This window comes from Hylaeus anthracinus, unplaced genomic scaffold (genome assembly GCF_026225885.1).
Source record: "Hylaeus anthracinus isolate JK02 unplaced genomic scaffold, UHH_iyHylAnth1.0_haploid 12001, whole genome shotgun sequence".
Lineage (NCBI taxonomy): Eukaryota > Metazoa > Arthropoda > Insecta > Hymenoptera > Colletidae > Hylaeus > Hylaeus anthracinus.
The window spans coordinates 16,562,379-16,589,153 of NW_026534348.1; the positions used below are offsets into that span (position 1 = coordinate 16,562,379).

The 26,775-nt window shown below is 45.0% G+C and overlaps 1 protein-coding gene across 1 annotated transcript in view; it reads left to right on the forward strand.

Annotated features, from left to right (window-relative positions):
* LOC128890562 (segmentation polarity homeobox protein engrailed-like) overlaps window positions 1–26,375 on the forward strand; it is a 74,063-nt gene extending 47,688 nt beyond the window's left edge. The window contains exon 2 of the mRNA XM_054149187.1: window positions 26,232–26,375. Coding sequence (XP_054005162.1) covers window positions 26,232–26,245 — 14 coding nt within the window. The 3' untranslated portion in view covers window positions 26,246–26,375. The remainder of the gene's footprint in view (window positions 1–26,231) is intronic.
* The last annotated feature ends 400 nt before the right edge of the window (window positions 26,376–26,775 follow it).

Below are 26,775 nucleotides of genomic sequence, written 5' to 3' on the forward strand. Positions count from 1 at the left end.
TATCATGGAAACTCGTCGAACAAGTTATTTAAGTTTACCCGGAAACAGCGTTAAAAAGTCGTTGGAATGCACGCGAAATTAAAGGACTGTGTCAGCCAAGAGGCTTTCGTGTTCTCAGAGGCGATTTGGTGTACCTCTCACACTCCTTCAACGAGTTAACTTGTTCGGTGGACCATAAACAGGTAACCGTGCACCTCAGCCATAACAATGTTGCACGTCGTTAAACCAATTGCACTTGGTTTCGTGCACGGTGCGAGGACGCACGCGGGTACGTTCTTGATTACCTGCTGGTTAATTATGTCGGCGCCTTTACAAAGTTGCCCGGCTGCGTTATCGGCAGTCGTTAAATAAAAAAAAGCACCGATGCTCCATTTACGGAAAACAATGCATCAGGATGGAAATTGGTCGCGTTACATTTTTTAAAGTAGTAAATTGTCACAGCGAGTGCCTTCTTTAAAAATTGAAATTAGATGTTATCGACCGATATTATCGTTCTTCCTTATGCGTGCCTCCATGATGCACTTGTGTACATTAAAATTAAACCATCATTTTTATCTAACCATACTATCGTTTCTCCCTTACGTATTTCCACGCATTACAGGGAGGGGTGGGGGAGGGGGGAGGGGGGGAGGAGAGCAAAAGCAATTAGTGCAGTGGAAATTCAACACGGATAATTAATGTTGTACGACGTAAGTTATCTTGTAAGTGGGCGGAGTTGGTGGTTATTTTATTCCTGAATTTATTTACTAGGTTCTTTCCTACTTTTATCTCGTCGTCGAATTAAGACGTGTGTATTATGGATGAGGAACGTTTAAGCTTTAACTTTATTAAGAATTCATTGCGTCAGATTGTTTCCTAGATTGCGCTTTAATTCACATTCTTTTTCTATGGAAGATAATTTTAAGTATCCCACAATTTCACAGCTGCATTTTATACAAACGAGTCTCTTCCAACGATTTCTACGCATAATCAACAGGCTTTGCTTGCTAATAACCCATTCCAGTGGTTGATGCAACTATAAACAACTGATTAAACAGCAATAATCCACAAAAAGGAGCCAGCACGGCGCGTATCGCGATAAGAACACATAAATCGAATCGAAACGTGCAGCGAGAGGGGTACGATGACCACGAAGGGGTTAAAAGGTTTGGAAATAATTCTCGGGAAGGAGAAACGGGCGCGAGATTTAGTGTGTCCTTGCGAAAGGTTGAGAGGGCGAACCGCAACCGATGGCCAGGTTAATCATCATTAAGGCGGAAACCTGGAGCTCTTATGGGCCACCCTGAGGATCCTGAGTAATGATCGCACCAGTACGCGACGCATTAGAGACTGGGTAAATACAGGAACTCGTCGAACACGACGCTTAATTCCAGCCATAATTGCGAAATATCACCTTTTCGCATCTTTCCGCGAATCTCTGCCTCGAGTGTCGCTCCGGCTGGTTCCAAAATGGAAACCATCGGCGCGAGTTGAAGCTTCGTACGCAGTTTATGAATTGTATACGTATGCGCATCAGGGAGAAATATTTTTCATATTTATTTGAAATCTGAACCAATACAACCGAAAAACAACTTCTTTTCTAAAGAATAGATTAAAATTCATAGTGGATCCAGTAAAGATGGTAAGGTTACAAACAGCTAGAGTCAAAGAAGAATAAATAAAAATTTCCAAAACGCAACGAATGACACACATTTGAAACTCGATCCCGCCGTACCTTAAAATCAAAGGAAAAGAACACGATATCATCGATACTTGATCTCACGCGGGCCCCAGCTACGTACCAGCCTGTCCGCCCGGTTAACGAAGGACTCACGAGTCCCCGACGGACCCGTCAGCCTCGCGATTAGGATGAAATACGTGGAAAGGACTTCCTGGCAAAAACTGTCGGCCGCGAATCAAGACGTTCACGGGAACCAAAAAACGAGAATTCGAAATTTATTCGTCGCTGCGCGGATCGAGCATCGAAAAAGAGAGAACCGCGAGACGGCGATGGCGGGGAAAAATATAACGTCTGCGAGAGCGATCCTCGATCGCACATGCCGTCGCAGTGTCGGGCCACCGCGTAGAAGGATCGCGGCACCCTCGTGATTTCATCGACGCGAGCGAAGAAAAAAAGTGGCACCGACGCTGACGAGTCAATTCATCTCGTTCTACTGACCTCAAACGCGGATGACGTCAGGCCCTGTCCGCGCGAGGGGCCCTCTTCTCGATCTCGAAGGCACCCGTGAATCGTGACTCACGATTCCGATGGAGCGATCGACGATCAACGTCTTACTTTATTAATTAAATTTTTCGTGTAATATCCAGCTTCCTCCCTGTGACAATTTTCACTCCTCGTGCTTTCTTTTGGTAAGCCGTCATTAGGAATACTTGTGACTGGAAATATCAGGTTGGTCAAAAAGTTCGTTCGGTTTATCGTGACGGTTGTCTCTCCCCAGTTCGTACGGTTACTAACTTGGTGAGGACTTGTACAACGAGAATTCGTGAATTTGTCCAAAAGATGAGGAAAGATCATAGAACAGAATGGTCAATATATTATAGTTTAAGTGTATTTCCTTGTCTAAGAAAAATCGTTGTTTACTTGTGCGTTAAAATCCGAACAAACTTCTTGGCCAATCTAACACATTTGGGAAGCACTATGAAATTTCTCACAAACTTTCTAAAGAAATACAGAAAATTGAAAAATGTACTAAATTGTCTGAAGACATTCAACATACGCTCTCGTTTTTTATACACTTCAAACTTGTACGTATACACCTAAAAAAACGCTTGGCCATGAGATATCCGATCTTCGACGATCGCCCCGAAGAAATAAACTCTTTCCTTCCGAGGTATCGCTGGTCGAAGTCGAAACCGAGGCCGCCCAATGGAGCTTAACGAAGCGTTTGACCCGTCAGTTGACGCTGGCGACGAAAATTCCTGTCCGCCACGGGCGATGGTCGACGAAAAATCGCACTCGGAGCGTGTCAGGGGCAAAGAAGAAAACGAGGCGAATAGTCGTGGTGCCCGGCAGTTCCTCTCGCGGCGTCCGTATCGAATGCTAATTAAACGGGTGTCGACTGTATCAAAATACCTAACGGCTGGGCCAGCGCCGAGGACTGCGGGCCGATCGGTAGAGAAGGGCCACGGTATAGTTTTCGGGGAGCCGTGGAGCCTAATGTATGCCAGTGGGCTAGCACGGTGGTCTCGCGGCACCGTGTGGGTGGTCCACGTTCTCTTGCCAAGGCACTCCCCTATGCTACGGGCACTGCTATGTGCACTATATACCCTTTCTCTCTCGCTCGTTGTCTTCGCCCTCGTCCCTCTCCCTCTATTCGTTATCGCGAGTCGCTTTTCAAATTTTCTACAAATTTTACGCCTCAGCGACTGTGAGATAATCAATTCAAGAATTTTAGTTTTCGGTTACTTCATCGAGGGTAGGCTTCTCTGGATAATGCACGTTTACTTTCTATTTGTATGTCTATAGATCACGCGCAGTAACTCTATTGTAGTATGTATAGAATACGAAAGTAACCAATTCTTTCAGAACCTGCGTCCACAATTGAGGACACAGAATTACCACACACAAAACTGACACTATCGTTAAGGACGAAAGTTCTTACTTGTGCACATGAAGAAAGACCAGTTTTCTTCGAAAACTACGCTATTAGGATTTCTTTTCTTTTTCCATACTAATTTAGTCCAAGTTAACCCTAAAAATTGTATTACATTAGTACGAGAAAAAAAATTATTCAGGTCTGAAAGGGTTAATTCGATAAAGTTGCGTGCATCTAAATGAGAAGGTATCCTTATTAAAGGAAAATCATCGGTCTAGAGAGTCTGGATTTAATATTCCTTTGCTCTCGTCCACTGAAAAAATTAATTCACCCATTCCACTAGAATTCCTCATCCTCCACACTTTAGCTTTAGACTCTTCCTTCGCTCCGAGCATCTCTCATCCTCTTCACAAGTAATTTCCAAAGGATTATTTAATAAAATTACCGTGATAAGGATCGAATAAGTAGCGAAGCTGTTTGTGACGCCTTCTGCGTTGAATTCGCTTTTACGCCATTGGTCCTCCGACCCTGATGGACCGCGTATCGGCCATATTCCCGGCACGTGCACACCAGATACAGGCATGTCGATCGTTCTCGAATAAACATAGACGCAGAAGTGCTTTCCATATTGCGGAATAACCGCGATTCGTACGCGGAAACGCTACCAAACGGCTCGATAACGTCTCGACGCGTTGCGCACGTACCACGTTCGCAATTCATTCTTCGTTATCTTTGGTATTCGTTTTCGATTATTAACCAACCGTGCACCGTGTGTTTTCCTGATATCCCATTCAATCGTGTTCCGTGTCCTCGCATACGCGCGCGTTTTCCAATTTGTCTGAATATGCATGGAGTCCGCGCACCAGGAGACTTTGTACACGGGAGTGCTACGCTGTGTTGTCGTTTTGGAAATGAATGCTATTCCTGCTGTTTTGTTGTTGAATGCCAGAGCAGAAATGGAATTCAAGCCACGGGGAAATAAACGGGAATTAGGAGCGTGCAAAATATATGTTGTCCGTGCTAGCTGGGAATTTAATATTTTGAATAGAATCGAGATTCTAGAATTTTATACGATGTGGATCCAAATAGTGCCCTTTAATACTTTGCAGTCCAAATTTTCTGATTTCAGTGCGTTTTTGTCGAGCCTCACTCGACATGAGAACGCAAAAAAATATAATATAATACCGTGGAGTAGGTTCGCGAATTCCAGCGCAAGTAGAAATGGCGTGCAATGGTCAGACGCGTCAGCACCAAATAATTTTTAATAGCCATTTTATCAGGGAACGAAGTTTTCTATCCAAAAATGTTATTGCACATTTTCGATGCATTTTTTCATGAAGAATCATTCCCTGTTCACCGATGATACACTTTCACATGAATTTCCTGAGCCAGGTGCAACGAACGTAAGAAGAAATTAACAGTTGCGCGACAAATACTTCTCAAGTGATCCACAAATAATCCACGAGCCTAGTACGCTGTTTAAAAAATCCACATTGCCTCAGAGACCCCTCATTACACGTCAATGACACGTTCGCTCTCCTCGTGGGTTCTCGGGAGCTCCACGTGTTGGTGTGACCGCGCGCGCACAGATTAAAGGCGTGCTAAAGCTTAGGAGAGTCTTACACGGCCCTCTACTTACCGGCGGTGTGCAACATACTTACTCGCCTACCGTATACTCCTCGTATAGGCCACTCAGGGAGAGAAAGAAGCACTGGAAGGGTTGCTGAAGACGGAGGGGGAGGCGCACGTGTGGTCGACGGTGTATCGCTCAATTGAGCGAACATTCTCAAACCGGTCCACGAGTTTCGGCCTTGCGAGACGACAGAGTGTCACGCTGTTGGAGCGGCTCCTGCTTTGACTAATTTGCTGGCCCTTTTAAAGTCTACATTGCTCGATTCCCAAGAATTTTCTGCTTCAGCTTTCCCTTGTTTAGTCAATTGAAAACCAACGTCGATAGACCTCTGCTTGGCTTCATTTGGGTGCAGAGCTTCTTCTTACTGGACTTCACATTGGGTCGTCTTAGTTTGAAAAATAAGGGAATTTTAGAGTAATGAGTCCATTCTTTAAAGGGATGTTTTTCAGTTATGAGACGCCTTAGCCATCGAAACAAAAATTAACCAAGTTCTCTAGATCACTCAAGCTGTATATTTCTGTAAATTCTCGATCTTTCTCCAATTTTCCACCTACCAATACTTCTCCTCCAAATGCTTTTCTAAAACTACTCTTACCGTCAAGAGAGCAGAATTTTTGTCGGCGGTAGATCCAGGAATAGCATCTGGAGCGCGGAACGAAAAATTAGCAACGCCCGACGGAACGATGAAGCGCGATAAGAATAGTTTCGCGTGCGCAGGTCGCGGCACGAAAGAAAGGAAATGCAGCCCGTTGGGAGGGACAGAAAGAGGCGAGGGCCACGAAGGAGACAGAGATAACTGGGCTGGGTTTTATTAATACGCTTGAGGACAAATTAGCCAGTTGATTGCACGATTTAATTATAACCGTCTCCCTCGACCGCTCTCAGGCCGCCTCGAACCGCCTCGTACGACGCGGTTCGAGCGAGAGAGACGGGGAAGCCCAGAGAGAGAGAGCCGCTCTTCGCTGATGCCCTGTCGAGGCACGGTATTAAAACGTCGACTTCTTTATTAACAGAACCTCGTCCCTCCTTTCCTTCTTTTCTTCCGTGCACGTGCGAACGAAAGCACGCGTTATCGCGCTATCTTCCACGAAAATGACGTGGACAGACCTCCGGACGAGTTCTAATTTTTAGATCGAGATATCCAGGGAACAACGCAGCTTTTTACGGACTACGAACATCGTTCTCAGTCCCGCCAAGTCGGTGAACGCGATTTTCAGGGCCAGATAAGGGAGACAGGGCCCGCGAACATTTTTCTGACATCATCTTGATAAGCCGTGCACGATCGCAGGAGGATTGCGAGGGATGAGGAACGAGTGTGATACAGGGGAAGCGATGATTTTCCAAAAAACTTGATGTCTTTCTATTATTATTCTAGCTTCTTAAAAGACCATTTCCATCGAAGATCCCCAAAATAAATTCGATTTTTCGCGATTTCCAAGCGCTGTGGACGTATCGAAGGCTTGAAAACAATCTGCCCGACTGTTTGCCGAGCGGAGAAAACATCGTGAAGGGCACTCGATGGTAAAGGTCCCACTAGAAACCTTTCGTGGAGAACAAGTTCGTCCGGGGTCTCGCGTTGCTCCTTTTTCAGGACTATACATAGTCGCTATTCATCGTTCGTATAACCCAACGGACCTACACGATGGGAGCCGTGCCTCGTAATGAAGACGTTTCTCTAGGTTAGGGGAAGTTTGACGTTTTTATGGGTCAGCCTTGGCTCCTCTTTTTTTCGGCTCCAGGTCCCGATTTCTCTGTCTCTCCAACGACGGCTCACGGTTCGAGAAGCCGTGATTCCCGTCGTTTCGCCGGCTTCTTTCCTCTTCCACGGATCTCTCGCGTTCCTCGAAGGACCACGGCCGTAGCTGGCCCAGCTCCGTTATTGACGAGTCTATCATCTCGCTAATTCTGTAATAGGAGGATTTTCGGCTTTAACTTCGACGCAGGAAGTTAACGACCGAGCGAACCGGGCCGCGGTGCAACGACCTTGCTCCGCGCCGATGCATCTCCCGGGATACGCGACAGGGACAAATCGGCTCCCCCACCGACCAGAGAAACGTGATTTACACGGCCGTTCGGCTCAGTCCCTTCTTACGAGACCGGAGAATACCGTGGAATTTTATTTTCGCTTCGTTCCCGAGGAGGAACTCGAAGATCGAAACTTGGTCCGCGCTTCCGTCATCGGTGAATCGACGATTCGTGTTTGGGAAAGCTTTGCCGTGGCAATTGGAATAATTTTCCTGGTTATCGTTAGGATTGTGTGTGGTCCTCTTTGTGTATTTGGAGGAGGGGCTGTTGATGTAATTTAATGTGGAGGGAGTAGAAATGTGAATAAAATGTGAGGAGAAAATCGCGGAGATTAAAGATAAAATCTCTCGATTTTTGAGGTTCCTACTGAGAATGGACCTTGAATTATATGTAACGGAAACGTTGTACATACTGCCAGTTTCATGAGTATTCGTACCTTCGATATCTATTGAAGAAATTTGTTTACATTAAATTATAGGTTTAATGTTCCCGAATACATTTTTCGTTACAAGTACACACATGTGTACAGTTTATTTATATACGTATTTATAACGAAACATTTATTTGGAAAGATCAAACCTATCATTTAATTTAGGCAAATCTTCACTAGACATAAGGGTACGAATACTTGTGGGAGTGACTATATCAGAGATTGAAAAAATTTAAGATTGAAAAGAACCAAGAAGTCTTCGTGTCCTCGTCAATTTCAAAATAAATCCCACGGCAGAAGCCACACCCAGTCAACTATAATTCCAGCTTTCTGTCTGAAATTTCAATTTCACGGGCATCATCGAGTGTCGCCTCTTAGGCCAGGAAAAACCAAGATGGGCGTGCACGTGCGTTAATCAATGCCAGGAGCCTGTCCTCTACCTGTCCTCAACGAGATCGTTCCAGCGATCGAGGAAATTGTTCATCCCCGATGTCTGGACAGTTACGACTAAGAGTCCTCGGTTAATTGATACGTTAAACGCATCGAAACGCTCTTCTATCGAGACTCGAGGAGGTAATTGCTGGTAGTACGCACGAGGATCGTTTGAGAATACTCCTAAGTAATGCACCTACACTCGAAACGACTGCAATTAAATGGTAATGCTCCGCGGATCGTAAAGGTTACGTCTGTCGGTGAACCCCCGTTGATGATTTATGGGATCTATTATGTATCGAGTAATAATACGATCCTAATAGCGCGTTAATTATCAGCAATCATGAGAACGGTGGTAATTAGAGTTTGGTCCTTTGGAGAGGGATCATGTTGAAACGTGAATGAGTGGACGGATACGATGTTAGTCGAAGGTAAACAGATTCAAATTGATACTTGGAATTAACTTTTTGCACCCGAGAGGTGAGTCTCGGCTACCACTAGGTTTCACGCAACAAATCAACCAGCAATAATGTTTGTTTAGGTTTGATTCCATTGGAACTCAAAGTGTCAATAAAATGATTGTCTGTGAATGCTAAGAAAGCATCTCTAGATGTTGCTAGGTGCCAGAAAAAAATGCCTCGAGTGCAAAGGATTAACGATGATTGGGGTACAATCTGATAATCAAACAATAAATACACCAAGATAAATCTACACTGTATACTTTACAGTTTTCTAATCGATTCCAAACGCATTTCTTTAAACAAATTCATATTATACCAAATATTGAAACCTCCAATTGTTGAACCCACACCTGTTCAACGAAATAGTCTAGGTGTTCGTTTATTTCTTGCGTCCATTACACCTAATCTCTTCAGGGTAATCCTACTCGACTCTCGTGATACCGCGTTAGGCGTATCGGAGCTCGTTAAAGCGACGCGTCCAGGGATCGTGGGAACAAAGGACGAAGGTGTTGAAACCACGAAAATCGAGAACGTCCTTCGTCCACGAATAAAACGATCCACTTGGACCGGTCGATGGTGGTGGTCCTCGAGGCACAAAGGCTCTCGTCGTTTAAAGGACACGCATTTTATTGGTGTCGCGCGATCGAACGGGCCCTTAAAGTACTTGGCCGCTTTGTTCGTTAGCGTGGGCCAGGGCCGAGCCTCGTAAAGGGGAATGGGACAAAGAGGTTCGAGGAATCGTGGAAAAAGAAGAAGCGGTAACAAAGTTTACTAAAACCACGATTTCAATGACGTTCCTAAAGTTCCTGGCGAAACGAGCGTCTCCGTAGACCTCCGGGATCCCGAAGCAAACGGTAGGCCTCCTATGACGCAGAACTTTTCGTCTTACGAGTTTAATATAATACCACTTGACCCTACCACGACGTCTCCGATGGGGGACTTGGTTAAAAGATCTGTAGAAAGTTGGCTGAGAAAGTTTCTCAATGAATTACTCGCGATGATCTCATGGGAACCTCCAGTAGCTCTGAGACTGAAATGAAGTTCCAAAATGCCTACGAGCATCAACGCAAGGGTACACCTATACTTCCAACGCTTACTTTTCTCGAGCATGAAGCATCGTATCACGAGATCCTTCTCTACATCTCTCGCGCGAAGCAACTCTTCGACAACTGTGCCACGGGTTCGGTCGCGACCTGCATACCTAGCAGAACTTTTCCAAGCGCAAAGGCACGGGAGCCCCGTAAAGCGCAAGATAAAGAGGAGGATAAATACAGGGACGCTTGGAAGGAGGACCTAACTCAAAATTCGCAAGCAAACTCGCCACGGAAGCAGCTTTATGGAGATTGCATTCCCGGAGTCGTAGAAGATATTATTAAGAGGTCGAGAACGGCCTCACCGTTCTCTTCGTTGTTCGCCGACATTTAAGTCAAGCTGCCCCCGAAGAGAAAAGAGAAAGAGGAGAGTCGAACGGGTCGGAAGAGTTATCCTCGGGGTGCTGGCCGAACCAGACGTTCCCTTTCCCGTCGACGACAGCTCTTTTCGGTCGTGGTTCGTCGTTTTCAGCGCGCGTTACGAGCCACTTTGCGTATCGGAGCCTGACTCGCTGCAAAGGATCTACGAGCCACTCGACGACCTTGCGCCGTCTTGGGTCAGCTGAGCGAGAGGACCGGACTCTTCACGGTAGAAAAGAATTTATTTCGTCGAGGTCGGCGCAGCCTGTCAACCGACGACCCGGGGACGTCTTAACTTCGACACGTCGTTCGCGACGTCCCCCTTTGTTTGCTCGCGTCGATGAGTTAAGAGACGAGGCTACCGTTCGCGGCTACTGTCACATGAATTTGCGTTGCACTCGAACCCTGCCGCTACTAAGACCAGAAACGTGTTCTCCGAACAAAACCCGACGATTTGTACCCGCAGTTTGGAAGTATCTCCGGGGTTCTCCGTCTTTGAATGAACGGTGGAGCTCTGATTTTCGTTGGCTGAGTATTACAGATTCTTGCACTTGGATTTCTTCACTGGAAGTGTGGGTGGTTGAAGGTGAGGCAGAGGTGGGGTGGCTGGACTGTTTAGTGGAGGAAGTCTCGAGGAAAGTCCAAGTTTTCTTGAAGTAATACTCTTTCGAAGGTTTCACTTCTCGAGGATAGAGGTTCAAACTAACTCAAACGTGATAGGCACTGAGGTCTCTGTTTTGTTTAATTTAACCACTAGAGGAACCTACCACTTCCTACTCTAGAATTTGTTAATTTTAACTAATAAGTGAACAATGTTACAAGCGACAACCAACACTATCCTATTAAAATTATTCCACCTCCAGTGAAACGAACAACTCAGCCTCCACTATTCCTCGAGTACACGCAAGCAAAATGTTCGATAATTCGGACCTAACCCTGACGCAGCCATAAAAGTCGTCAGGGTGCCCTCCCTGTAGCAAATTCTTCAAGGCGTCCCGTGGTCGCAGGATCCTCGAAATTCCATGGGAATACCAGGCGCGACCGGTCACCTAATACTCGGCTAATCCACCAGCTTCGGTGCACGATCGACGAAAGAAGATTAGAGGCTCCGCCTTTGAATTGCTAGCCGCGTCACACGATCGGACACAATATTTTTGCTCCGTGCGCGATCTGGAATTAACGCTTGGGGTTCTCCGAGGCTGGAGAGTGTAACCACTCGGATTGGAGCTTCTTTGGTTACACACGGGGGGCCGAGACTCTTTTTTCTATCTTAATGCTCGGAGGAATTAGAAATATTTACTGGGATACCGTCTCGGAGGGAGTAGGCAGTGTTACGGGGACTGAGACTTCCACTATTCTTGGTTTAAAGGAATTAGATACCGATCATCAACTGATTAGGCTCTTCTAGGGATCTTCTTGGACCCAGGTATTATTTTCTTGAGCTAGGTTAAAACAACCATTCTATTTATTACAGTTTGATTCTTGATTTCGAGTCACATGTGCCACCTGCAAATGATCCTCATTTTTCCACAATTACTAACTACTTTAGTAGTATATTTTCAGACACATTGCTTTTTAATTTATAGCATAACAGAGGTTTCTAGTACGTACTTCTCTTATCCAGCTTGTACATGAATATTCATTCGATAATGGACCTTAACGCGATCGCAGGGAAGAGTACGTAGGCAAATTGCGCGTAACAGGGGAAACGCGATGCAATTGTACGCAGTTGCCGCGCATCCTGAGAAAAGGAGCACGTCGGTGGAAACGCATTTGCGTGGCGGCGTGCGTGTGGTACCAAGCGGCGTGTGGCGCCGTGCGTTTGTGCGTTCATGCGTGTCTCTGCTCGTGAGGACCGCTCCAATTTGAGGCCCCGCGCCGCATACACCGCGCTTCCGTCGACACGCGATATAATGCTATCCGGCATGCAAAGTCAACGTAGCGAGCTATTTTCCTTTCAACCTCTGTCCACCCGTGACGCTAAATTCCAATTTTATTTTATAACCGTAAGAATTCTAGCTTCAAATAGAATATTTATTCGACAACTCACGTTTTAGATTCATTAACATTACATACATGTAATTGAACTATGCAATTCATCTAAAAATTCACGTAACATAGTCACATACAGTCAGTCCCATAAATATTCGTACCCTCTGTGTGTATCGAAGGAATTTGTCTAAATTAAATGATAGGTTTGATGTTTCCAAATCAATTTTTCATTGTATATATACGAGTGTAAAGTTTATCCATGTACACATTTATAATGAAACATTTATTTGAAAACATCAAACCTATTATTTAATTAGGCAAACTTCTTTGATAGACGTAGAGGATACGAATATTAATAAGACTGACTGTATGTAATTAAAAGAAATTATAATAGTGACGAGAGTGAGATGGGATCGCATAGAAAATCTGTTTAGAAGTTATTGATAATTCCTCACGTGGTTTCAAAATACACACAGGCCGAGTATAAATCTTGGAATGTGGCGTCTGTTTCTCTCGGTGCTTCGAGCAGCGGAGGCAGCGTCGCGGAGATCCGCGTATATTAAATTCACCGTGGCCTCATATGAGCCACGAAATTAAGCGATTTCGCGAAACCACGTGGCGCTGGCTCGCAGCTCGCGGGGATACGTGCTTCAATTAAGCGAGCACGGCCGGGATTATTAATCCGAAATTAATTCGGCGCGACAGCGTAGAACGTTTCCCTCTCCTCGCGGGTTCCTCGATTTGAGTAGGAAAACCAGAACGATGCGCAGACGCCATGCGTCGGTGGTCTCTCTGTTTAAATACTGGGTGATTCTAGACTTCGAGATAATCTAAGACAATTTTTCAGATAGAAAAACGTCAGACGTCACGAGGAAAATAATTACCTGGACTCCACAAGAGAGAGGACGATTTTTGGAAATACGTATAATGAAAACACAGGGAGAACTCCTCCTATCAACTTCCAATTTACAAGGATAATTATTATCCATCATGGAGCTAGGTATGAAATCACAGAGTGTCAGCAAAGCTCTGCGAGTATCTATTACAAAACATTAGGCAACTGGAGCACACAGAACACCTGTGACGGGTAACTTCCTCTCGACGATTAAAAACTAAAAAACGAACCAAATCATGTATCATACTAATCAAAAGAACGAAGTACAAAGCAAAGTATTACCAGAGCACCATTTCGCGTGTCTGTTGAAGAACGTTGTGCAACTGGAGCAGACCAACACGTGCGATCGGCATGTTCCTCGTTTCCGCGTCGTAGGAGTCGGTGACGAGAGAGTCCCACGACTCGCGAATACAGGAGCGGCTTCCAATGGGAGTGATTCCGGGAACAGGGTTTCCTGGAACGGGCTTCTCTTCGAGCAGGCTGCATAAGTGGCCCTCCGATCGCCTGGCTGGTCCCCGAGTCTCCTAAAAGCGATCACCAATTATGAAACGTTTTGCCATCGGTACGATATCGTCGAGCAACGCCATCGAGCTACTTGTGAACAGATGCGCGTCCTCGAGGCTCACCTCGACACGGCAATCACCGTCGAGGGCGTTCTTCCTGGTAATTTCGGTTCGAGCTAATTAGCCGCGTAACGATACATCGGTATTCGGTATACTCGATACGTGTTCGATCGACCATCGAAATGTTCCATAAGTAGTCTGGTACAGTAAAAGAGAAGGGGATTATCGTTCCTTTTGATTTGGTTCGTTGCAGTCGATAAGGTGGGATTTTTGAACGGTTGGAGAACCGTCAGATCGGTTGTGAGCCCTTGGCTGGCCAAAGCCACTACCTTCCTCCTAATTTCCCTCCAACCCAATGTCATAGTTCTCTAATCGCTCAAAAATTCCACCTTATCGACTGCAACGAACCAAATCAAGTGGCTTCGACCAGCCAAGGCTAGACCTTCCTCTAGTGGCCTCGATAGATTGAAAGAGGATTAGACACGGCAGTGAGAGATAGTGGTAGATGGCCTTCAGCGGTGAATTTGTCTCGCCTCGACTCGACGCGTACACTCTCGCTTTATGAACGAAACGAGCTTCTAAACGTTTAGACAGGCGCTGATACGCGAGCAGGCGTCAGCTGTTGGTCGGAAACGGGAATTACGGTATCGAAACGCGAGGGTCCCGTTTCCCTGGACACGGACGTCGATACGTCTTAGGCAAATGGCTCCCGACGACGGTGGTCAGTGAGATTAAGTTTAATTGGCCGGTGGACCCATCCTGAATTGAGATTTATGAAGTAAATTCATTGTTTCGGCCGGCCACCGTGGACCACCAGCACTGATTCGCTCGCCCCGCTATCAAATAATGTCCCCCGCGACGAGGGGGCGCGGAACATCTGACAGTCAGGCTACTGTCGGCCCCTCGAACAAAAAGGAAACCACCAACGGGTTGCCTCTATATCATCTTTATTCCTGTTACACGGCACACTTGTGTCGGGGGAGATTTTTTTTGTGTCTCAGGACCAGCCTGCTTCTCCGAGCATCTTCATTTCGTGCGGACTCTTGGAAGGGGCCATCCCCCTTTTGCACAACGAAATATATTGTAACCGTAATGTCCCCAATTTCCAATCCTGCGAGCGATTCTCGCGGCAATTAATTGCTACGATTGTGGACCCTTCGAGGAATCGAAAAATTAAAAGATGAGAAGCAGCGGTGGTGGATTATCGATTCAAGGGGGCGGTTGGAATTTTATTTGGAAGTGTATTTTATATGAATGCGAGGGATAGTAAATTTCTTTGGAATTGGCGCCGATGGCACTACTTTGCAGGGATATTAGCTTTTACAAGGTTGTGATTTGCGAAGAGTTATACTTTGAGAGAAATTCCGTTAGAACGGGTTAGGTCTGAGCAGATTTAACCCTTTCTAACAAATTTTGTTAGACTTTCTTGGAAACACAAAGGATTTATGGTGTCAACGCTTCAAGAAAGAATTATAGGAATTTATAATCGAGTCTAATAATACCAAAAAAGACGCGTTTCCAAAGTTAGAGTATTTTACGTAATGCGATTCCTTTTCGCATATTTTGCAACGAGGTAGAGTGCAAAAAGTTAAATGAAGAATTCAAAGTTGAAAATAACAAAATACCCGTTTCTTCTATTACGATACACTTGGATAATACGACTGGCAAAGTTCTGAGATCTGGTTCAAAATCTATTTTTAGCGCGTTCTGAAAATATTGCACAGCGAAAGCGAAGCCGCAGTGGAAACGTAATGAAAGAAGAATCATCCGAATGGCGTGCCGTAATTCCTGTGACTAGGATTCATGAGGGAAAAGCGCGACAGTAGCCCGAGGCTGGCAAGGATAATTAATAGCTTAATTTCAACCTATCAGGAAGTCGTTCCTCACGCGACCGCCGGCGACGTGCGTTTAGAGCTCGGCAACTGTCCACTTTATTGACTTCACCGCCCCAGGGACACGTGTGTTCCCTAAAAGAGGCCTCTCTACCTGATCTTGACGAAATTTTATTTTAAACTCGACTCGCCCATATCGTCGAATTTAAAATCGCTTCCAGAGCCAGATATCATCCTAATAGCATCAGTAATTAATTCAGCACTCGAAATGTTACCTCGAGACAAATATTGTCTTCGTAAGATCGTTTCAAGTCGAGGACAAAATGAAACGGTATAAGCTGTGCCTATCCTGAAGATGAGACAAACTATGAAATAAAAGTACATGAAAAAAGAATAACTTATCGTCTCTCCAAACATGCCCAGTGGTTCCTGGATGTTAAAATAAAACAGTCAACCCCCTAGGCGACAAATGTCCCAACGCAGGCAATGATGGAGCACGACGAACATCAAACTGGGTCGTTAAGCGAAATTCTTCCGCGAATCTGCGCGACACTAGTCGGCGCTTTTAGCAGGCCACGGAATTAAGATGTATCGTCGAAATCTGGTGCGGGTAATTTGCATCCGTCGCGACGCCTACGCGCCTTTCCGCCTCCGCTTTCAGGCCCACCCGTCTGCGGCTCGAACACACCCATTCGTGGCCTATTCGATTGTTCAGCAAACTCTTTAAAACGTCGCCCGTCCCACCTGCCTCGGACGCGTCGGTATCCTGTGATTTTCGCTTCCCAAACTGCCCTCCATTAATTTCTCTCTTTCCTATGCAGTGCTGTTCAACATGTAAATTACCATTCGTAGGTTAAATTTCTATCAGCTGAAAGTATGCAAGTTGTACAGAACTTATAGAATTTTTATACTACAGAGAGAATATTAATCGAGAATATTAGAAATCGAGTGTCTCTACATATTCAGCTGAAATAAATTGCTTTTGCTGTTTTTCTTTTTACGACAGTATAAATATTCCTCGAAATTTTATTGCCCTCGGCGCGAGTCGTTTGTCGCTTAAAAATAAACGGGACGGTTTGTCTCCTCGTTCTAACAACCGGAAACCTCGCCAATCTTGGAGAGCGAGGAGTGTACGTGTCATCGTCCAATTCGGGCCGTGATTTTTGCACGTAGCGCACGCGTGTCACGCAGTGGATCGCGATTAATAGGACGATCAGCGTGATACTTCGTGACGGATTTAAGAGCGGACGAATTTAGAGGGGCCCGCGAGCTCCTCGATCACTTTTATTCTCATTTTTATCTCCGTGGCTCCGTGACCAATCGTCGCGTGACACGGTGTTCTCGTCGTTTCCGCGACCACAAAGAAACCATAAATAACACGGCGAATTTAAAAGCTACGCAGAAGCGAGCTGGCGTTCGCTCGACTTTTGTTCTGATTGTTTCATTAGACTGCGTATCCGCGGGAAACGTAATTGCCATCGCCGAGCAATTATTTACGCTTAGAGACACGGGGACTGCGTGGAGAAACACGCGGCAATTAAACTTCGCGTTTCGACACTTTTCACGTTCCTCGTTACGAGCGCTGCCGAGGCAGCTCGCGACTTTCACGGGGGAGGTAGTCTATCGAAAGCTTCGAGTGTATATCAACTCCAGAATCTTTGATTCAGCTAGTGGTCGATTGCTATTCAGAACTAGCAGAGGTAGTTTCGAGGAAATTTGACTCGACGTACGGCGAGCACGCGAACTAATGGCGCCACATGCTGTCTCAGAAAGATGGCGCCAGTAGTTTGCTTTTGAATAATCGTAGTGTCCAGCTCTGATCTAGAAGCGTGGCGATACGGTGCTTAAATTTTGGTAGTAAGTTTACTGATGCATCGTGAACACTGTTCTCCAAATATTGACAGACAATCGACCCTCCACGAATACGTCCATAAGTCGAAATTATGGCGTATCGGGTAGGGTCGATCCTTCTAGCCCAGTCCAATACACGATGCGTGTATACACGCGTGTTACGTAGGCGCGGGTACGTGCTTGCCAGTCCCCCCATACGTTATATTAACACATTAGGTTTGCTCGCGTGCCAAAACCCCGTAAGCCGTAAGTAACAATATAAGGGCCGCGAGATGAGGGGGTGGGAAAGTCTCGAGGGAGGATACTGACGTCGAACACGATATACATGGCGTACCACTTGCTCTCTACGTTACTTCTTCGAACGATGTTGTCAGGGAAAAGCTGAAGCACTTCAAATTTGTACAAATATATGCCAAGTGTTCTTCAGCGTTTTGTAAAGCCTAAAAGTAATTGGGCGTGCCTCGTATGTTGCAGGTAAAAATTTTTTAAACGAACACGGTAGAACTTCCGTAAGGGTTGGTTTCGGTTCTCCTAATGGATAGCCTTTGGTGAGAATTTGTGAGGAATGATGACAGTTGAACGTACTTGAATTGAATCATTTGACCGCGCAAAATTCACACACAAATGACATAGGGGGTTACAGTAGCGGAACGAGGTAATACATCGAGATGAAGGTGCGTGACATATGTCGTGGTACGTCGTTTTCAGTTGTGGCACGAACAAATGACGACGTATTAGAGTACGTCGTTCCAGCTCGAGTGATTAAGGTAGCCTGATGTGGGATAAAGTGGAACGGTTCGGTATAAGCTAATGTACAGGGTGCTCCACCTGGCGTTGCCACGAGGAGTGACCTTCTTGTGGGCTGTTCGGAGTAAATATTTCAGTCGATTTCAGCCATGGAGAAGTTTGCACAGTTGCGCACCGATCCGTGCTCATTAGCAGGTGGCTTTGATGAACCCTGAGTAATCACCGGCCATTTGCTTGGAATATTCGGTACTTTATCTGATGTGAGTTCCTTTAAAATGTTCGCTGTATTATGCAGTTGTAATTATCATTGTCAAGTAATACTGGTTGGGGTTTGACAAGTGTAAGTGTCGTGTAAGAAAATTTGAGCTGGGTCGCATCATGGAGCTCTGCAACAGCTAGCCCAAGCAAGGTGTCTCAAAGTGGGACCACTGCTCCATGCTACGACTTTAAGAACTGCAAAAGGATTTAACACTCGAAAAACCATGAATGTACCTCTCCCCAATCCTTCAAGGGTGAGAATACCAACGCGCAAAGTCAAAAAATGCCGCGCGCGCGTATATGCGCGAGGAAGGAGCGCAGCAGCGAGCAGCCTGGCGGGCAACAAGAGGGAAAAGGAGGGCACTCGCGCGAGCGAAGGCAGAAGGAGAAGCCGGCAAAAGGGGAAAGAGAAGGTCGAGCGAACGATAGGTGCAGGAGAGAAGGAGATAACCGCGGGGTCGGACCGGGTGGTTGAAATTAATGTTGCCCGCTTAATTGGAGCCACCGAGGAGTGTGCGTGTGGTCAAAGCGGTTCTCAACCGCCGTTTTTCCGTCCCTTCGACTAGAAAACGATCCATCGATACGCTTCCGAAGCCTGGCTATCGGAACGTCGCGCAAATCGAACCATATATGATCCACGTGGCAGTTGGAAGTCTTCTTTTAGTCAAACGAGAGCTCCAATTTGTCGAGGAAACGATTCGAAGAGGAGGATGATTTCCTGGGGAATAAACAGCAGGTGCATCAGCCGACTGCACCGAGTAGACGCAACGAGGTTGTTTTCAGACATGATAATTTCTGGATCTGAAGCCCAACAGACGTTCACTCGCGCGGAAGGGAGAATCTCCGCCGCTGGGTCCAGATTTTTGATTAAAACTGAATCTGCAATCGGCTGTGCGAGAACTTCCTTTGCTAATCCTGATGCTGGACCGCTTGGGTGTTGCAATCGTTGAAAGAATATCGAAAGTCCATATCCTGCTTGAGTATATTTTCTTAATTTGAAAGCGGAGAATCAGGTGCACGACGCAAAAAAGTTGCAGGTTGAACTATCGTTCAGCTCCAGTTTAGCTTGTACCCTCTTTCCCGCCGTTTCCTGGCGGGTCTTTCCCAGCCCTCTTAAGCGGAATCGTTTGAATGAAGGACTTAACGAGCGCAAAAACCGTCGCGTCTTTTATGCCAATTTGTTCGTGCGTTTTCTCACTTGTCTAACTCGAACATTTCACGGGAAACGTTCCCAGAGGGGTAAAAAAAAAGAAGAAAAAACAACCGGCAAATTGTTTCCTTGCCGCGGCGAGGAAGAAGCGTTTTCGCGAGCGTCCTTTCCAGGTGTCTCTTCTTGCTCGCTGCACGGGAATCGTTTGTTGTTCCAACGAAACTTCTATATTTATCCATCGGTAAAACGAATGCCCCGTATTTGTTTCCATTCCCGTATTCGCCCCGTCACGTCTCATTCCGGTTTTCTGGCTCTTTTTCCACGCGCTAGTCCCGTCCTCTCGTCTCCGCTCCGCCTCGCGGATTGTGGATCTCCGCTCGCGATTTTCAACGTGTGCACGGCTCTGCTAATTCGTCCCGGTCGGGTCGTGCTTCTGTACACAACCAGAAGTGGTTTACTTTGCCGCGGAGATCGACTTCCTTGCCACACGCTTCGAGAAACACGCGAGTGACTCTTTCTCGAGGGGCTGCCGATGTTATGGCAGCGGAAGAGCCGCGGAGTGGCTGCGGTATTTTTGAAACATGCCAGGCGACGCGAGATTTTCGCGTTGAACTTAGAACCAGTCGAATTTTCTCTCTGGTGACAATCGCGATTTAAGAATTGATATTAAACTCAACGCAATATAATTTAAAGTGTATAATGTTCTTTTTTAACCCTTTGCACTCGGATGTCCCCTATGAGGGGACATCGTAAATTTAACAAATTTTGTTAAATACTAAATAAATAAATTCTTTATGTTTGCAGCTGTGTCAACTCTTCAAGAGAGCTATACAAATTTATAATCAAGTCCAGTAATACCAAAAAAGACACGTTTCCAAAGTTAGACTATTTTATGTAATGCGATTCCTGTTCGCATATTTTACAACGAGATGGCACAGAGTGCAAAGGGTTAATATGTGTAAAGGTTTTTAACTAGATAGTAAGAATATTAAAATTGAAAATATCCCTATAATCACACTCAATTGAAAAGATACACCACGACCCGCAAAATTATTCTGCGATAAAATACAAACTACATAACTTCCCTTTTTCTTCTTACCAATCACCGCGGAAAGGGTGCGAATCGGAATGTCACCTCTCCCTGTATATATAGACGGAAACAGTAATTCGGTTGCGTACGGAGTTGCGAAAATTCAAGAGGCTTGAGAGGGAGAAATAGAAGGAGGCGAACGGAAGTGGAGGAGTCGAATGGGGGAATGTCACGTTAGGTTTCAAGACAGAGTGACGTTTCCAATGCGAAACTGAGAAATTAGAACAGTCGCGCTGTCTAATGAGATACTAATTGCGCCGCATTCCCATAGTATTGACCTGACGGAGGATCAGATAAGCCAGCCTCCGACTGAGGGAAAGTGACCGAAAACGTTGCTCGATCGTGCCCGTGGAATGACCTGTTGCGATGACTGAAAGATCTATTGATCGACCGCCGCCGTAGATCGACGTCTGTGCAACGAAACGTTTAGACTGCAATTACTTCGAATGCGGACAAGAATACAAAGATGTAGATTTAAGAAGGTTTGGTTTAGAGCGCTGAAAAGAGGGCCTTCTTCGTTAATTTTTTTTTTTATTTTTTGAACACCATACATAGGAGCTCACTCAAACTTCCCATATTTGTTTATACATGGTTCGAGAAAATCTATAATTTTTTTTAATGGAGAAAAACAATTTTAGTTTCTTGAAATTCTAGAAATAGGGTGACTCTTCAAAGTACCCTTGAATTGATTTGAGGAGGTGATTTGAAACAACTTTCTCCTTAGCGAAAATATTGTCCGAGGCTTCGTTAAGGAGATAGTAACAGAAAACCTCGACCAATAGGAGCGCGAGTATACCGGTGGAGTGCCTGCAGTAGCATAGGCTACGCGCCAGACTACCGGGGTAGTATGGGCTACGCACTAGACAGCCGCAGTAGCATAGGGTACGTGTTAGACAGCCGCGGTGGTATAGGGTACGCGCTAGACAGCCGTAGTAGCATAGGCTACGCGCTCTGATTGGTCTCTTAATATCTCCTTAGCGAAAAGTCTCGGACATTTTCGTTCAGGAAAAAGTTTTATCAAATCCCCTCCCAACCACCTCTTCGAAGGACCTCTAACATTTTTGGGATACCCTGTAAAAACTCCTAATTTCGCAGTGTTACCAATTAACCACGGCCACTAATAGGATCGCCGATTCGCGTGCAGCGCGATAAATCGTGTCCGTTTCACGCGAGGCCGCTCCTGTGTCCGTGTTAAGGCAGACATTTTAATGAAAACGTTTGAAAGAATCGCGCGAAACCATCTCGACTCCGTCGCTTCGCTCATCAGACTGACCACGTAATTACAGACTGATAACGCTGACGGTGTCTAACTGACAGAGGAATTATGGAGCCCCGCCAAGACAAAATCCTCGGTATGGAGTCGAAAGGTGCAATTAGAAAGTTCTTAGACTACCAATATTTGCTTACCTACCCTTTAGAACTATTTTTCTAGAAATAGAAATCCTGAATTAGGTTCAAAATTCGCATTGGTTATACTACTCACGCCCGTCACTAATCGATGAACGTGTCTGACCAGAGACGAGTCTTCCGTACGATTCTACTGATTGCGTTTGCGGCTGATGACGATATTTTTATTAAAGCATCTACATATGTATTTGCATACAATCAGAAACTCTGGGAATTCTTCACGCATTATTGATAACCACTTCATTAAGCCATATGCAGAACACCAGATTCGTACAAACATTTCCATAATACTTCACACGATTAATCTACAGTGTCTAGGCTATTATTTACAGACTCCTAAGCGATCATTAGAATTTTATATTGTAAACGCTTCCTACGATTCCTCGCGTGTTTATTTTATCTTTCCACTGGGTTTCCTATCGCGCAAACCAGTCCAGGAAACGCAAGTTCGCGGAAATCCGTCGACAGTAATCTCCTCGAGACATTTGTAATTATAACGACGTTCGAAACGACACGTGTAAACGTCCAGAATAATCGGACCTGTTACGAGCTCGAATAAACGACGACGCGTCTGATTGATCGATCTGTAATTAAATCTGCACCGCGAAGTCGCGTCCATTGAATGAAAAAGTGGACATCTTCGTGCTTGTTTCGCATTGCGACGAACAACGGGCAATTTCATCCTCGTCAATTATCATAATAACAGTTCGCAGATTACCCTGATGCGCGGGTAACCGCTCGAAATCCCCGCTCTGACTCGCGGTAAATGAATTAATCATTAGACGCGATTATTAAGACTAGCTTTGCCTGTAAAAGGCGACGATTACTAGGCAACAATTATACGCAAAAAAAAGTGGAGCCTTTTGTGCTGTCTCGGCGAATCCTTAAGGCGGTACCGTGTAAGTTTCACTAGGTTTTACGAAGGTTGCCCTTAAAGGGGCATCTCACTTTAGAGGTTTCTTTTTGTTGCGTTCGCGGAAAATATGGAACACCTGGAACACGGCTATACGGTTCTAACGGAGAAATTGTAAAATTGAGACAATTGGGACGCATGAATTTTGGGGAAGGTGCTTTCGAAACACGTTCATTGGATCCTCGAATCCTTGAACTGCGTAAACCTGGGTATAGTTGAAAAGGATCGTGGGAACAAGTTGATAATGGCGAACCGGACAGTTATTCATCGTTCATGGAGAGCCCGTAATCGCTGTCGATGATGGTTATTAATATCTGGTCGGGTTGCTCCGTGATCGACGATATCCGCATGATACGCAGTATGATTTAGAAATCGCTCCATGGGACTCGAGTACCATTTAAGATCGATAGAGGCCCGAGCGCGCGAAACAATAAGAAAATTTCGATAATTGGATGTTGCTAGATTGCTCGAGGAACAATGTGAGATTAAGTAACCGCGATTTTACGCGGTGAAGGAAAAGTTTTTAGCGCCTGGGAGTTCCTTTACTGAAAGGACAAAGAACAGTACGTTCAGTCTATGGAAAAGAGGAACCTCGACCTTTTAGAATTTGTAAGACCTTGCGAAAATTTTACACTTTGAGTAGTTATTTGGGAAAGATTGAGAATTTGTATACCTGGGAAATCAATGCATTCTAGAATGGAGATTCACTGCTCCGAAATGAGATCATTTTCACCTACATCTTCATTATCCCAAAGACAAAGAACACCTCCCTTAATTTTAATAGTTTCTCCAAATACAACTCGAGAACAATACTCCAATAATTAAGATCTCACTGCCGGAAGCGCTGTTTCAACAGTCATCTTCGTCCAAAGATCGGTGGCTGGGATAGCGAGCCATATCGATATCGTGACAATCGTCGATCGACCTGATAATATCGCGGGGTAATGTAATAATTAATAACAACGATCACCGCGTCCTTTCGGTGCAACCGAAACGGTGTACGACACAAAACGCGTTACGCCGTGAATTACGGTTAACTCTCAGATACCACAGTTGTTCTGTTATCTGGTATCTTTGTTATCTCGGCACGGGAGCGATGAATATCGCGGTCGGCGACGAAAGATCAACGGGCTGAATGCGCACGACCGCGGGCCAATCGATTCCAATGATACGATCTATTTTTAACGCGACCGATCTGCACCGACTAGCATGCTCGAACAGCGTTGTACCAACGACAGACGGTGATAAGGGCGACCGTTCTCGCTTGTTTATTAACCCCGCTGATCCCTGACACTGCCATCTGTAACGGCCACGAACGACCAATCCCGGAGTCCTTTTCCACCGCTATTTATTTTTAGCCTGCCAGATTGAAATTGGTACGATTTCAATTCGAGGACTCGAACTGTACTTTCACCGATAAATTCCTGGACGACGTTATAGTCGACAGGAAACGATTATTAACGGAGGAAAATTTGAGTCGCGGGTAGCTGGATTTAAAAATTGATATGAGGGAGGTTTGCGTGGTGAATCATCGCTTAAAATATTTAGGAGAAGCGTGGAGTAGCTGATGCAATGAACTGGGTCTATAAGACTTCAACTTTACGTGCCCATACAATTTTATAAATTTGTATGTAAATATGAATTATGTTATAATCTTGTACATCTATTAAATCAGTAAACGACACATTTCTCTCTGAAGTCCACTTGTCCGGTGGTTTGGAGGAGCAGAAAAAATCGTGAACGCGTAGGACCGTCGAGGAATGGTGGTCGAAGGCGACTGCGCCGAAAGAACCGGCTCCGTCGAAGAAGCAGAACCGGGAATGAAGTCATTAATCGTCTTTTCGTGCAATATATTATTTGCGAATTTCCATTTCTCATTATTCTTAATGCACGGGCCCCTGTACGCGAGGCATCTGTTCACGTTTGAGAGCGGAATCGTCTCGAGGCGCGATTGAAATCGTCTTTTTCAGAACGCTTCGTTCTCGAGAGTGTCATTGGCTTTGGGATAAAGTTCGCAGGCTCGCTATCCAAAGATATAATTATAGGAGAATTATAGGAGATTATAGGAGAAACGATGACAGGAGTGATTAAATTGACGCAAGAGGGAATATTTGCTTCTGGGGAAAGTTTGACAATTGGTTCTCTCAAAAATCTGGAATTTTAGACAAATTAGAACACATGCAAAATGTCTGAAGCCAATTAGAAATTTTTGCTAAGATTTTTGAAACCAGAGTCAGAGAAAATTACAGCTTCGCTCTTCAAAAATGTTTGCTGAAACCCCGAAGCCATGAAACCAAAGAAAATTACACCTTTACTCTTTAAACATTTTTGCTAAGATCTCTGAAGCCATGGAATCGTAAAAAATTATACTTTCACTCTTTACAAAATTTGTTTTCTTTTAATAAAATCCCCAAATTGAGATTTGCAAACTGGTATACTATTGGTTGGTCCAGAATGGGGGAAGTAGAGGGTTGGAACGAAAGAGACGATAGGAGGAGGAGAGAGAACGAGAGCCAAGAACCGCGCCTTAATGGAAACGAGCTAACGACCCGTGGAAACGTAAGCGCAGTCACGTACTCGCGCGTAACGATCGACGAGTGACCAATCAATGGTCATTATTTATGGTTATGGGTATGGCTACAGGCCATGGCTACTTTTCGTACGATTCCGTAGGCCCCGAGAAACACCTTAACGAGTGGCCTGGAAAAATGTGAGCGGCGCTCGTAATCGGCGAGCGCGTAAAGCGACCGAACTCGCGGCGCCGATCCCGCTCGCCCGATCGAAACGATCCAGCGCGATCTCGCGGGTGGTCCCACGGTCAGGTGGCGCACCCACGAATTTATCAGGCTTATAAAAATTAATAAAAGTCAACGGGGACACACGAGTCTCTCGAAGTAAAAATCGAAGGAAGGAATTCTATGAAGGAATAATGTTGCGCTATTAAAACCCGATATACTGCGGATTTCATGCATGTAAGGAATGAGTTACATGAAATGATATAATAATAATTAGACTGAGGATGTGTATGCGATTGTGGAAAGCGAAAATGTGGGAAAATGCATGAGGATGTGCACGAATGCAAAAATATATAAGATAAGACATTTCATTTCAATCTCAATTCATTTACTGAATCGTTAAAAATATGAATTTGCATACACGTAGACAGTCTAATAGTAATATTAAGTATGTATTCCAAACACCATGAATACATAAAATCCACAGTTTATCTATCCAAGAAGTAAATTGTTCCACTATTAAAAATGTTCAATCCTTCTCAAGATACCCAAATACATTCGAAAATTCGCGTCCTCGTCTTTTCGATTAATGAACGAAAACGATGGCGTGAATGCACAGAGGCAAATGCGCGTGGAATCGTAAATCATTATCGTCGTTATATTAATTGACGTTGGGAGCGACGAGAAAGACGAGATAAGGCGTTCTTTTTTCCGGCGTTTTGTCGAGATGCGAACGACGCACGCGAGAATGGATAATTGATTATTATTAATGAAATCCTTGTCAACAATAATGCTTTTTAACCGGTGTGTTTTTTCTTTTTTGTTCTCAGGACGAAGTAAGTAACGACCGACAACAGTTAGAGGCCGTAGAATCGAGAGAGAGAGAAAGAGCTAGGCCAGACTAATGACGATATGGCATCAGAGAACGTGAGCTTTCCCGAGGCCATTATTACTTGCCCTTTCTGTGGAATCATTAACGATTTTATTTTAGTAAATTGGTTTACTAGCTTTACTTATTTTTGCTGATTTTTGTTCCAATGTACAAGTTGCTTCCACTGTAATCCCTATGATGTCACAGAACTACAAAATATATCTAGTTCATCGAGGTAGGTGTTGCTAACATTGCATATTCTGGTAATAGGATTTGAGAGTGCAAAGCGAGGTTTGAGTACTTGAATAAATTTTTCATGAGTCTATGAGGACATTAGAAACTCTCGTGCTTGAACGTCTACCTTGAATCGTCTTAGCGTAATAATAATAAATCTTAGACCGACATTTCACTCATCCATTGATCTCGTTTCCCGTTCATTTCCGCGAAAGCTCGAACCTGGCTCGGCTGGTCGCGCGAAAAACGAGACCACGCGACGCGAATTA